Source organism: Phaseolus vulgaris, chromosome 3 (genome assembly GCF_051622355.1).
Source record: "Phaseolus vulgaris cultivar YP4 chromosome 3, ASM5162235v1, whole genome shotgun sequence".
Lineage (NCBI taxonomy): Eukaryota > Viridiplantae > Streptophyta > Magnoliopsida > Fabales > Fabaceae > Phaseolus > Phaseolus vulgaris.
The window spans coordinates 40,507,329-40,522,492 of NC_143500.1; the positions used below are offsets into that span (position 1 = coordinate 40,507,329).

A 15,164-nucleotide genomic window follows, 5' to 3' on the forward strand; every position below is an offset into this window, starting at 1 on the left:
TTATGTAAAATTATTAGAACACAAATTTAAACGCGTTTTGGTCACGTTCACGGGTGTGGACTGACGTGATCTTGCTGAAAAGTGATTTTTGAAATAAAAGTGTACGACGACCACAAAACTATATTATCTTAGTATCACTCACTCATTCAATGAATATTAGGTTATAATCTTTTGTGTGGGGCATTTAGGTGCCTTTCTGGAGCCAGGTGATGTGATGTACTTAAATAAAAAGGGCACCCTACCCTATTGCCCATAACTGCTAATCATACACTCACTCGTTGTTTACCCTTGAGACCAACGTGTACGTGTCCCCTCTTGCCTTAGCCCTTCCAATGCATCATGATGTGTTTCTGTTCCTTAGTTCATAAACAAACTTAATTTCTTTTTGCTGATAAAAAAAAAATCTTCCCTTTTTATTATATAGCTCCAGGTATTGGATTCAACGTTCACTCACACACATGCTTCTTCACTTGCAAGGAAAGTAGTATTAATTTAATGAATGAGAGAAATTAACATTTTCTTTAATTTACAAGTCAAGAGAATAAATTATGATTATTATATAATATAAGAATCTAAGTAATCATGCAATAGTATTTGTTTTTCTTTAAAATGATTATAATTGTTGTTAGAAATTACAACTACGATTTTGTTTAACGTAGGATGTGTGTCCATGTTTTCCGGCAAATTTGGTGGCACCGAAAATGCCATGGTAGGCATGAAAAGGGATAAGGTAGAGTTCCCTTTTAAATTTCCAGATGTCGTTTACCCCATTTTTGGACACCAAATCAAATCAAATGGACACTTTGATTTCTCTTCATTCTTGTCTTGGTGTTGGTGTAATTGCACCTCCAAATCCAAAACCAAAACCAATTTCTTTACACTTTTTTAGCCACACAAAAACAAGGAACGGCCTTTGGGAGATTACCCTTCTTGATCTTGACAAAGCCCTTTCACCTTTCACTCAAAAATTAAGGAGCCCTTTGAGGATCAATGGGGATTTTGTATGGAATGGTGGCAAGGGGACAGATTGTTCTGGCTGAGTTCAGCGCCACCCAGAGTAATGCTAGTGTCGTAGCCAAACAGATACTCAACAAGATGAACCTAGGGGATAATAACAACAACGACAGCAATGTTTCTTTTTCCCATGATCGCTATGTTTTTCATGTCAAGAGGACAGATGGCCTCACGGTTCTTTGCATGGCTGATGATGCATTTGGAAGTAAGCTTCCTCTCATTCATCCATCCATCCATCTATCTCTTCATATTTTTTGTTATTTCTTTAAAATAATGTTTTCTAGGTTACTTGTGTTTGGCTTGTTGAATCTAATTATTCAATGATGAAACAATGTTGATCAACTGTTTTACTTTTTTGTTTTGGCCTTTTGGGGATGGTGATAATGGATCAATTCACTCGTTGCTCTTTTCTATCTATCTATCTATCGATGCGTGTGTGAATTGGTGCTATTTTTAACACCATTCAGATTCTTTCATTTATCTTTAACTGTAGATGATGTCAAAGTGTCTGGAATGTCTCGGCACATACTGCAATCGCGTGATTTGTTTGACATAGGTCATAGGTTGTCAGTTGTTTGACATAGATCACATGGCTAGGAAAACATCTATACCATGGCGGGGCTGGCTCTAGGTTGAAACTTGAGACCTGCTTAAGAGGAATTTCACTTGAACCAATCATGGTATTCATAATTTGATTAGTGGTAAAGAAAGGCAATGAAATCATGAGTAAACTGTTAGACAATCTAAGGTAACCATTTTGTTTTTTAGAGTGAACTTTGCTCTGATCTTAAAACTCTGGATATTATCCCAAAATTACAGTTCTTTTGTTGAGGCTATATGTGATGTGATAATAATCAAGAATGCCATATGCAAAAGCGAACGTGGAAAACTGCTGGCGCCAAGACACACACACTCATATGGGGCCAATTTTGCTCATGGTCCCTTCCCTTACCCTACTTTTTTTTATAGAAGGGTGGATACTAATAGCTTAACTATGATAATCCAAGGTTTACGTTAAGGACACATGCATGTCACACCTCTGTTTGACCAGTTAAATGACATTCATTACATTTATTCTCACCTTGGACTTGCTGGTTTCTTGTAACTTGTGATGCTGGAGAGCCTCCACGCCTTCTTCTTGGGAGGATTCACTCCCTACACTATAAAATATGTGACTAATTATTTGGAGTGAGTTGTAAGAGAATATCATTTTAGAGTTTAGACTTTCAATACACAGTATGATGCATGCTTATTTTAAAACTATTGAAAGCTTTTATTGCGACTGAAAGTCCTTAGTCGCTACAGTGACATGACACTTCTTTGCATACTAATAGTGTGAAATGATTTTCAATGACAACTAGATCACATTTGAACTCACTGAAATCCGGTGAACTTGAAACAGAATGCAATATGAGATAATGACTGTTGACAAGAAAAACATTCCTGTTTAATTTGTTGTACACTAAAGTTTGCAATTCCTCATTGAGCTGTAATGAATCTTCTCTTTGACTCACTGCAGGAATGGTCCCTTTTGCATTTCTTGAAGATATTCATAAAAAATTTGTGAAGACATATGGGCGTGCGATTCTTTCATCTCCTGCCTACGCCATGAATGATGAGTTCTCAAGGATCTTGAGCCAGCAGATGGACTATTACTCCAATGACCCAAATGCTGATAGATTGAACCGTCTCAAAGGTGAAATGACTCAGGCAAGTTTAAATATACACATTTTTATTTTTATACACTTCGATCCTTGTCTATAATTGCTTCTCTTCAGGAGTTCTTGTCTAACTTTTTCAATTCCAAATGCTCCAGTTCACCTCTTTAGGTTGATCCTGTAGCAGAAACCTTTTGGGTGAATGACTTTAATTTACCTTATGATTCTTTTGATTTTGATATGACAAACTCAAACTTGAATTCCAGTGTTGTATTTGATGTGGTAATGTAAATTTCAAACTAATATGTGATAAGATGCTTGAATAAATAGTTTATGGCACCAATTAGGGAATTCTAAATGTAATATATAACGGATACTGTGTTCCATTTTAACATGATTTAGAATTATTGATTTGATATTGAAATTGTAAAGTAGTTTTTGAATATTTATGATGTGATGATAATAGGTGAGAACTGTGATGGTGGACAACATTGAAAAAGTATTGGAGAGAGGTGGGAGGTTGGAACTGTTGGTAGAGAAAACTTCAGCAATGAATAACAATACGCTTCGTTTCAAAAGGCAGTCCCGTCGTTATAAAAATAACTTGTGGTGGAGTAACATTAGGTTAACGTAAGTACAATAAATTCATATCTTAATTTGCATATATAATTGATTTCATGCTAATGTTGAACTTAAGAACAAATTTGAGCATAAATAATTTAAAAAGGGATTTAAAATGACATGAATGTCTTATGATGAGTCTCTTCCTGATGCAGGGTTGCACTTATTATAGTGTTCGTCATTGTATCTTACATTATACTCGCCTTCCTCTGCCGTGGTCTCTTGTTGACTAATTGCTTGAGATAAGCTGTGAAGGCAACAAAAAAGGGAATATTATTATTTTTTCAGTCATTGTAATGCTTATAAAGTTCTTGAGAATAATAATATTGGGTCAATCAAAAAGGGAATATAATTTGTTTGCTATGCAATCATTCATCAGATATTGTCAATGGCTTGTGCATGTTTTAGAAAGTAATGAAGCCTTTTGTTGTGGATGACTCTGCAAATTACCCTCTTGACGATTGCTCGTGTAATTGCCTTTTTCAATTTCCTTTCTTATATACCACATTCTATCAAATCAGGCATATAGGTAACCTCTTTACCAAGGAAATATATCATCTTGAGTGAACCTTTTGGAACCTAAATCCCAATAACAAAGTTGTTCAAAGCTTTTAATTTAAGACATGATTAAAACAATCTGGTTTTGTGTTTAGTAGAGATCATTTCAAAATCAATGAGTGAGACAATAGCAAGATGATGATTAATGATTAATTATGACTCATCAAATTTCTTTTATAAGTTCTTTTCTATTTTATAAACTCTATTTAATTTTTTATAGGTTCATATGAATTTTTGAATTCTCACAAGTTTATAAGTTGAGAAGGTAATGCTTTATTAATATCAACTTTTGATTTTTGATATTTGGATGTTTTTAGATTGATTCTGAATAGATATTGTGTTGAATTGAGTTTAGATTCATTGGATCATAAGTTTAGTGAAAGATGGAGAGTTACTCTATCTATCTAATGTTGGTGTTAGCTGAAGTAAAATAATCTTACATGTTGAATGAGGGTAGCATTAGAATTGAATTCTATTTGTCATAAATGTATTATAATGCATTATTGTTATGAATTAAAGTGGAATTTAATTGTTGGTTTGATACATAAAGATTGACTGAGGTAGTATTGAAATTGTAACACCCTGAAAAATAATATCTAATTATTATAATACAAGTTCTATATATTTCTATACAAGCTTAGAGTTTTTCAAAACATTCCTAATACATGATTAGGACATATAGAAATACAAATATTTACAATATAAGTTTCAAAATCAGTACCCTAAAGCTCTTCAGACCCTCCGATACCTGTAAGATCATCTGCTCGTGTATGTAGTACATCAGTCATCGCAGTTCAAACACAACAAGAAAAACAAGGGTAAACTATTGAAAATAGAATTTTATTTTATAATATACACAGTTAAATCAAAAGAGAAAACCAAATTACATGATCAATTTTATCAAATTATTCAATCTTCTTCAAATCTCAACAATAAAATAATCACATAGATCTCACATGAATTTACACATTCAGAATATTCAACAAACAACGTCTTCCAGAAGATCTTATTAAGTAAGTCCTACTAGAGACAAACCCTTGATCCAAAGATTACCAGCGAATCCAACAGAAAAGATCAGGGTAAGTTCAATACAACCCAAGCCGTGCATCTCATATGTCACGGTGTGCATGAACTCCCCTATCCGCTTCTCACTACCTGATATCTTAGTCTATGTGACTTAGATCATGAGTGAAGCTCGGAGATCTCTGTTATCAGATAGGCATCAATACTTAATACACATACAAACATAAGTTCATACATTATCCCAAATGTATGAATTCAATTCCACATATTTCATCATACAATATCATTCAAAACGTGATCCACAACATTCAAAAATTTGTTTAACATAAAAAAAACACTTAAATACTAAACCATCAATTAAATTTAGATCTTCTATCCTATGGTGCTATTAAAAACTAAATTTAGTTTCTCTTACCTTAATTGTTTGCTTTCCAAGCAACTTCTAGAATTTTATTCCCCACAATCTGGATAAGCTTCAAGATTTACGGGTCTAATGCAAGTTATCCAAACAAAACAAAAATTCAGTATGTAGTAGAATAAGTTGAGAAGATTAATGTTCTCAACTGATCCCACCAAGATTGATAAGTAAATCCTAAGAAAAAACACAGAACAAAAGATTTTTAGAACAAAAATGAACTTACTTTGTTTAAAAATTTGATTGGATAGAAATGTTTCTTAACTTGTCAGCTAAAAAGTGGTCACATCAAATTCTAAAATAGATGAAGATTAAGAAAGGAAATTAATAGAAAAAAGAGAGTTAGAGAGAGAAAGGGAGATAAGGAAGAAAGAAAAAGAAAGAAACCTTCCGTGGGGGTCTTGTATTTTTAAAAAAAATGCTGTTACAAAAATATTCCTATATGTTAAGTTGCATTTGGGTTTCAAATAGTCATTTTGAGTAAGAATGGACTTTTACACTTGTTAGAGTGGAAAATTAATGTATTGAATTTTGTTCTTAAAACATGTTAAAAAAGATTAGAGATTTTTTAGAATGGTTTGATTGATTTTGGAACGGTTAGAACTTTAAAGAGATATTTATTTTCTGCATATTTATTCATTGAAAAATGGTTGAGATAATTTGTTTTCCTCTGGGAGAATTTAGCTCAAGTGATAATAGTATCGCTCAAGCGATAATAAACAAAAATCATGTTAAACAATGTCCTATAATTTCGTTAAGAATGTATCACTCTGGTGACATATCTTTGATTTTATATTGAGATTTAAAGTTTATATATATATATATATAATATGTATATTTATGAAAATTAATATTGTATAATTAATAAATTATGTATAAATTAGTAGTTATCATGGAAGTACAATTAACACGTTGAGATGTGATATAACTATTAAATTAAAAGTTTTTTTTCTCAGCATTAAATTAAAAGTTATTAAAGAGATATTGAGATTTTAATTATACTTTTTAAGTCAAATTGACAAATGTGCCATATGCTGAAAAGTCGATAGATGTTTTATATATTAAATAGTAAATAAATTGAGGGTGAGAGTAAGTGATGCTCGATTATAAATATAAAATCATTAGGTATGAGAGATTGTTCCATAAAATATGTATTAGGATGTTTAAATGGTGAGGTATATGGATTAGTATTTGAACCTGAATTTAATACTACTAGTTTTTTAAACAAATTCAATTTTAATTAATATGATATGGTTGTATTACATGGGTTTAATAGACATAATATTGAACTATTGATATATCATTATTATTATTAGATATTTAATCAAAATATTAACTCACATTTATATTTTATTTTTATTTTATGACTGTATCTTTGCTACGATCGTATTTGACATAGCTATAAATTATGGCCATAAATTACTCAGCTGATGTAAGAGTTGAAAGAAACAAATAGGTTTGTAATAGGTTTCATAAGAGTTTTATATTGGGTGGTGCACTTATTTTGTTTTTCTCCATTCTAAAACATAATGAAATAGTAACTTTCTTTTTGTTCTATTCTAACCTACTCAATTCCTTTCCATCCAATTGACCTTTATTTCAGTTATTTCTTTATCTGTATTTACTATTCATGATTGTTTTTATCAGTCAAATTGTTTTGTGTGTAGAATAGTGACAACTATATTTAAATTTAAAAACTCATACAAATTTTCAAACTCTCCACCACTATCTTGATCCTAGCATATTAAACTGATAGAGTCAGTTTAGTATCTTCATATATATTACCTTGTTCTCTCATTTGAAAAATAATAACTCCATAAGAAAATTACATCGTTTCTATTATTACGTCATCTATTATTACTATATAATCGAAGTCGTTTTAGCAACTCAGCAGATGCCCACAAGATAATGCGAAATGAAATTAAAGCTTAGTTGCATCTTTCACGTTACTGTAATATCACCAAAATTTGAATTTGGTCTCCCATTTTATTATAAATTGGATCCTACATTATTATGACTGAGTAGAGTATTAGATACCAAGTTTATAAATAAACTAGAATTACAGAGTTAAATGGTAATCAGTTAAGAACTGCAGTAACTCTCATGAGAGACCAGACATGTCTGTCTCATCTGTAGGGAGCATCCTTCTTCGGAGAAATCCATGGGAATTGGAGGTTACGCACGACCTTCGTAAGGGGTAAGGGGTTTGCATGTTTTCTGGCAGGATTTTGTTGGGGCCAGATTCCCCATAATGTTTCTCTGTGGAGGCCTTTCTATATAAGCAATGTACCACACTCAAACCAAACCCCATTCTTTGTGCTTCCGATTAGTGGATGTGTATTTTACAACTTCCACTATGCTATTATTGCTTCGTCTCTACTTTTCTCTCTATCTCAATCTTAGTATGGTCAGGGACTCTTAAGTAGAAAATAAAACACTTAAAAGTACAGATAACATGACTTAAACTCTACTTTTCCTAAAATTTCTTTATTGCAATAACTCCCTAATCACTAAACTCAAATCATCGTTTTCGTGGTAAAATTCATGTTAGTGTACTTTCACCACACATTTTTACTGTATTATTCAATCGTACGTTAAAGAATTCATTCTCTGTGACATCTAAATTTTTATAAGGATAAATTATTTTCAAAAGTAACACTCATTGCAATCAAATCCAATTTTTTACGACACACAGTTTGACGTCAACGTTTTGTGTTACTGATCAACTAACAGAAACTTCCAAATTAAAATTATTGTTGAAATCTTTAATTTGTTTGCATGGTACACTTTCAACAAATGAATGATGTCTTACCAAATGCACAACCGTCTTGTACTGACAAAAAGTATGTACGTGTGAATAAAAAAACAAAAATACTTTAATTTATATAATCGTACTCCCTAAATACAGAGCCATTGATAACTGAAAAATATTGAACCTTTACAAGTTGGTGAATCAAAGAAAGCCTAACTAATAAAAATCATCAATAGTGAGCCAATCATTTGACTCATCTTCTGAATCCTTACCTTTTAAAGGAATAGCCTTCTTCCTGCCATCTCTCACAGAACTTTCATGCAGCTGCACCCAGTCACTAGTAGTAGCACCTTCAGGGGATGAACCCCTGATGTCCTGCGTCTCCCTGTAGCTTGATAATTTATCGGAGCTATAACTCCCGTCATCCTCTAGGTCACTGAATGACACATCCTCTTCCTCCTGTTGAAGTTTTGTACAGGAAGCAAATGAACTAGCATCAATATCCGTATCTTCCAACCATTTTTCAGTACTAACTGTGTCATTAACTTCTAAACCTTCTACTGCATTTGTAACCTCAGTCAAAACCTGGTTTTGCTCAAACGAGATACTTTCTCTTTCACGGTTCTCCCTAACCTCTTGATTTGAATCCACAGTCCCATGTTTTCCACTTTCTTCAGCTTGCAAATTTTTCCTCTCTCCAAGTTTCTGGACAAGCACGTCTCTTGCGTCAACAATCTACAAAAGGAAAAAATGGGAGAACATGAATGATATGGCGATCATTTAGAGATTGTCTCTACCCAAACTTGTACAACAGACTAAAAGAGATAATTATCCATGACTCTATCTTCAATCCCATAATTGTTGGGTGCAGTAAACGATAATCTGAAAAGTTGTTTATAGAACCAACACATCTGGAGAGAAAGTCATAGAATAAACAAAGACAAATGCTAAAACTTCTGGCCGAAGACATAATTTATCAAAAAGATTACCAGACCCATGAATACTGGTCTGCTATTCACTCATGTATCATAAACAAGCTGTATAATCAAAGGGGGTGGGGGAGGAGAGACTAGAGGATCAATTCAATTAAGCATATAGAAATAGAATAAAGTATAGCTTGTATCACTGCTCTGTATTCTCTTGGCTATAACAATTTTTAGTAGTTCTATAGAAGTTTTGCATTTGTAATTTAGAAATAACAAGGTTTCCTAAAGTATATTGACTGATCTGACTAGCATGCATGAATAATTCACATCTTCAAGTTCTAAGGGAACTTCAATAAGGCAATATTGGTAAAGAAAGACTTGCCTTGGGGGTTGATAGGCACTCATGATCATGCTGATTTAGTCTCGGAAGTATTAACAAAAAATAGATCATCCAAAACTTCTCCACGTTCATGTAACTGCAAAGATTCAGTCTTAGTGCAACGAATTCAGGTACCAGCCGTTCTATAGCCAATGCATGTTCTCTCTGAGAATTGGACATGCTAAAATCTGCTGCAACAAGTCAAATTTCAGAATTAAGGTCCACCAATCTCAATACAAATTCGGTTAGAATAAATAAAAGAAAATGAGTGGTTTTGGTTTCTTGGACTCATGCTATCTCAAAAATAAAAAATTCAAAAACCACTTTCATTAAAAGAAAGTTTGCTTAAGAGTTAAAAAAGAGATATTATCGTTAGCAGACAAGTTTTAGGATTTCGTAATGACTGGGAGTGTGAACTAGATTAAGTTCTGCAAAATCAGAAACGGGGAAAGAGCTTATCAGGTAAATAACAAATAGATCCTCCATTGTCAAGTATAAATGAAGAAAATGCCCAAAAATTACTCCACAAAATAATTTTCTTTTATGAAATCGTTTAAGGGGTTTTCACATATACATAGGAGAGACTAGAGTTTTTTTTGTTAATATCCTGACCTACCAGCTCAGTAAAAGAGCATGATAACCACACATCCCTTACAATCTCTATATCTCCACTCAATTTAACCTACTCAGGATTCATATTTATTTATGAAATCACACAAAACCATAAGCTATACCAATTTCAATTTTCTTTTGCCTACGATGCATGCATGAATGTAATAACTCGTTAGTTACCACAGCAATTATAAGCTTATAAAATGACCACCGGACTCATGAGATCTAGCCAATTAGCCAGAGAGGCTCCACTGCAAAAACTGCATGACCACACAAACTTCATGACCACACGGTTAAATTACAAACGCTCTCATATTATACGGATAATATTCAATTAAGAAAACAGATAAACATGATCAAAACAATTAACAAATAACATGTATTATTATCGAAACGAACTCGAAGTACCGTTATGGAGCGGCAAGGGGAATTCGGTCCAGTACTGAGGCCGCGCAGAAATCTCCTTCACGAAACGCACAACATCTTCCGTCGTTCCAGGCACCGCGTCGTCGTTACTTTGTTGCTGATCAGACTCCAACTGCAACAACTGAGAAGCGAATTTGGAGATTCCAGTGACGGCTTTGTTCGTGGAAATTAGCGAGAGAGAGTTCTTGAAACTTCCACCGATCTCCACGAGATCGTTCCGGATTCCACTCAGAGCTTGAGAGGAGGATGAGGAATCAGCGGAGGAGGAAGAAGAAGAGGACGGCGGCGGAGCGAGGAAGTTGGCCACGCCGCGGAAAATATGGGATATGTCATCCTTGACGCCGTGGAGATCGGCAGCGGGAAGCGGCGGAGAAGAAGATTGGGTAACGGTGCGGTCCCTGAGCTGAGAAGATTCAGGGTCAGGATCGTTGGACTTGAAGAGCCAAGACATTTTTTTTTATTTCTATTATTTTGTGTCTCTGAATTGTTCGTGTTGTTTTCTCCTGCAGAATGATGAGTAACTCAGTTTTGGATACCAAGGAAGTAGTTGTTGAGTTCAACAATTGAAATCGATTTCAAAGGGTTTGCATAAGAACACTGTATTTCTGTTTTATCTCTCCAGCTCAATATATATATATATATATATATATATATATATATATATCTAAAAAGATAAATCATTAATATTGTGATATAATTTTTTAATTTTTTCTGTTTTTTTAATATCAAAATTTATTTAAAAAACTAATATATTTTAAAATATTCTGACACCTGGAAATATTTTTAAAAATATTTAAAAGAACTCTATAAAATATAATTAATTATACTATTTTCCAATTAAAAAATATTTGTATTTGAAATAACTAAACTATTTGTCATGGGAGAATTATAAATTAAGATTAGATAAATACCTAAATGTTTGCGTAGGTACAACGTAAATCTCGCACAACTGCAACTGCCTTTTCAATTTCTATATCTTTGACCTAATGTCTTTTATTAATTTCTAACTTCGGTTGACTTTAGTTATATTAAAGAAAATAATGCTGTTATATAAGATTATAAGTTGAATTATGAAAAACAAAAAATAGTTTATTAGGATTTTTATATATTAGTGTATAACAAAAAACTTGAATTTTTTTGTTTTTTTATAATATATTGTGGTTTGATGTATCAATTATCTTTTTTGTTTTCCTCCAAATAATCACTACCAAGAAAAATACAACAAAGTTCAACTGAAAAAACTTTAAACAACTCAAACCGATAATCTCTGATGCATTCGTTGAAAATTATAAATTTTAATAGCTCTTACTTTTTATTTAATTGTAATTTAATCATTTTCAATTATGAAAAAAAAATATACAATATAAGCATAAATATTTCTTATATTGATTTCACAAATTCTAACCATAATATTTATTTAGTTTGTTATTGATAGTTCACATTTTGATCTGAATTCAATAAACTGATTGATCAAGTAAACTAACTATATTTACCGTTTTTTTTTTCTTATTTTGGGAACATTCATTTTAATATATTTAAGGTTTGTTACTGTTATATTTTTATTTTCATGCATTATTTTAAATTAAATCAATTTTGGATATTTTTTAAGCAAAAATATTTTAATATTATTTAGCCAAGATTTTCAATATTTAAAAACTGAAACTTATATATTTCCTTTTGTATTTATTTTATTTAGCTAGAAACAGGAAAATAATAAGGGGTGGGATCCCATTTATTAATTATGAAACGTTGATGTGCAATGCAACAAAAAGAGATTATTAATGGATTGTCTTTTCAAATTTGCTGTATTTATTATATATAAATAACATATAAAACATAATAGGATTACTTTTTTAAAATCAATAATGAAAATATAATATATATTTAGTTTGTTGTTCAATATTTAGTAATCAATTTATTGAATATTTCATATTATCGAGATAGTCTTACATTTTTAAGTTCATATTAATTTGGAATATCGAATATTTTTATAAGTGAATAACTCACTCGTCCTCATCAAACAAAACACAATAATTCATAATAGATCCGATCTTCATCGAACAAAGCACGACAATCCATCAATAGAGAAGTAGAGAACATTTGGATAATCTCTATCAAGAACATTTGACACCCACTGTAGGTCTTCATCAAGCTTGAGCGAAAGTGACATTATAAAGTAATGAAGGATGACAAAAGCCATGGGAGAGATCTGCAAACGGGACATGGCAATAACCGATGAAGAAGATGAAACGAAGGTCATGAATAATACTACATGTAATATAAATTATTCAAATTCAAATTGTTGTAATGGAATTATGTACTTTTTCTTCTTAACTCGAATTTTGTCCCTAAGGAGTATGTTTTCGAGTAAGGTTTTAATGAGACATATTCTTGAAATAATTTTTTTTTTCATATATAAAAAATTACATTCAAAATTATTTGAGGTAGTTTGAAAATATAATCATCACATCGGATAATCCGTGAGATTGTTTGAAAATAAACGGTCACTACATCGGATAAAAAATTTAATTATCTAAGATTGTTTGAAAATAAACAACAATCACATAAGATCATAACACAAAGTCATTTGAAAATAAATAATCATTATCTGGAGTTGTTTGAAAATAAACGATCACCGGATGAAAAAAAATCCAAATTTGTTCGAGATTGTTTAAAAATAAATTGTCACTACATTGGATCAAAACTATACAAAGTCGTTTGAAAACAAAACGACCATGAGATTGCTTGAAAATAAAATATCATCACATCAGATCAATACAAAGTCATTTGAAAATAAGAGTTCATCATCATAAATTGAAATTGTTTGAACAATTGCCACATCATATCATAGTCGCTTGAAAATAAGCGATCATCACCATCATTCTAAGTGGTTTGAAAATAAATGACCATCACACCAAATCAAATATAGTTTGAAGTGGTTTAAAGATAAATGACCATCATAATAATAATTACTTTAATTACAATAAACTCAAATCATCAAACTATATAAACAATTGCAAAATCCAATATGGAACTGGTTATACAAATATAACTTATTTTTCAAAGCTGAAGTTAAAGTTCAAAACAAAGTTTAAGTGTCTTAAAAATGGATTTTGGAAGACTTGTGTAACTCGATACTAACTTAATTTCATTCCAATTACTTAAATACCTTTATATTTTTAAGTTTTTACTAACTTTTAACGTGAAATATTTTTTTTTTAAATGTTTAAATATAATAAAAAATATTCTTTAATATATATTTTAGTCGTGTATGATTTTTTTTAAAACATTGATATATTTGTAACTTAATAGAATAAAAATGTTCTTCAAAGTTCAATTTATAGTAATGCCTTTCCATGGGGCAGCAATTTCATTAATAGTAATAAACCTTTACATAAGGCCAATGACTTTAAGAACTAGTAAAGTATACTTTTAAGAAATTGAGTTAATATTTTAATATGATAATATTAAGGTATAAATATGTTTCAATGTATGTAAATATGGTTTTGTCTAATTTTAGTTTTTATCCTTTTTTATTTTTCTTAATATTCTTTTTTAGTGTTTACAAATAATATAATCAAGATAACTAAAATAACTAAATTATATATAGTAATGTACTTAAGTAATATATTTACATTATAACACACACGTACACATGTACATGTATGAGGTTAATTACATACACTTATTTTTATATTTTTTTTTTTTAGTTTTTAGTATACTATTTAGATTGTTTCTATTGCTTTTGGTGTATTATTTTAATTTACTTCTAACATTACACCTTTAAAAAAAATTATATCTTAGGTACTTATAGTTTTTTAAGAGAATACTTTGTATTATTTTTACATTTCAATTCATCAATTTTATTTAATTATGATATAATTTACTTTTAATACATTACAAGCAGCGATTTTGTTTCCAGACAAAAGTACTGTATTAGAAATAACTTATAAGCGTATACATTATAATTTTTAAAAAAATGTACAATATTTTAAAAATAAAACGATGAATTGAAAAGTAAAAAAAATAAATAGATGATTACCTTATATAAAAAAAATATTAAAAATATAAATACATTACTTAATCGAAATATGTATCAAAAAGACTATTTAAAAGTATTTTTTTACTATATTACCTATCTTAAATTAGTAATATTCATTTTGTTCACCGTGTTAGCACTATAATAATTATAATTAGTGATAAAAAAATATAAAAAATCTAAAAATAATAAATTTTTTACAAACATTAAATCAAATAAGTTTTGTATAGATGTGAAATATATTTAAGAATATAATTGTTGTTTTTGTTATGCAATAAAATGCTATTTACAGCAGTAACCCAACTAAGTGATGACTATCTAGCTTTAAAATTTCGAGCTGAATAAGTTGTTAACATGGTTTTGAGATAACTTACAAAATAATAGTTAAACAACGTTTAAAGTCATACGTATTTGAGCTTAAATAGTAACCATTCCATGTTTTTATCTCTAATATAGAAAGAGAAAAGTAGTTGAAAACTACGAAAAATAAGTAGCCTAAATTAAAATAAAAGATTTTAATAAATTTTATGTGGAAGGAGCTACTAATACTTTATACAAACAATTAACATAATTTTTCAGTGATTAGAAGTTAAATTTATTTATCATTAACCAAAAAAATATGAATAAGTATTAATAGTTAAAAATTAAATAATCAATTAGTTAAATCTAACATCTTCACAATGAAACATAAAGTGCACAACCTGTGGTAATCAGGTAGATATAACAAACTTTAATATCGTA

The 15,164-nt window shown here is 30.4% G+C and overlaps 2 protein-coding genes across 3 annotated transcripts; one reads left to right on the forward strand and one right to left on the reverse strand.

Moving 5' to 3' along the window:
• Window positions 1-659: 659 nt before the first annotated feature.
• On the forward strand, window positions 660-3,730 carry LOC137807573 (vesicle-associated membrane protein 711). The gene is made up of 4 exons (XM_068608284.2): window positions 660-1,219; window positions 2,534-2,724; window positions 3,139-3,302; window positions 3,449-3,730. Exons 1-4 carry the CDS (start codon window positions 991-993, stop codon window positions 3,537-3,539), a joined length of 675 nt encoding a protein of 224 aa, XP_068464385.1. The 5' UTR covers window positions 660-990; the 3' UTR covers window positions 3,540-3,730.
• Window positions 3,731-8,147: 4,417 nt separating this feature from the next.
• LOC137807574 (BSD domain-containing protein) lies at window positions 8,148-11,016 on the reverse strand. Of its 2 annotated transcripts, none has more exons than XM_068608285.2 (3): window positions 10,367-11,016; window positions 9,350-9,537; window positions 8,148-8,776 (listed from the first exon to the last, which is right to left on the reverse strand). In XM_068608285.2, exons 1-3 carry the CDS (start codon window positions 10,833-10,835, stop codon window positions 8,258-8,260), a joined length of 1,176 nt encoding a protein of 391 aa, XP_068464386.1. In that variant the 5' UTR covers window positions 10,836-11,016; the 3' UTR covers window positions 8,148-8,257. The 2 variants fall into 2 exon arrangements, with proteins under 2 accessions (XP_068464386.1, XP_068464387.1); XM_068608286.2 differs by having other exon boundaries at window positions 9,350-9,534; window positions 10,367-11,014.
• Between the last annotated feature and the right edge of the window lie 4,148 nt (window positions 11,017-15,164).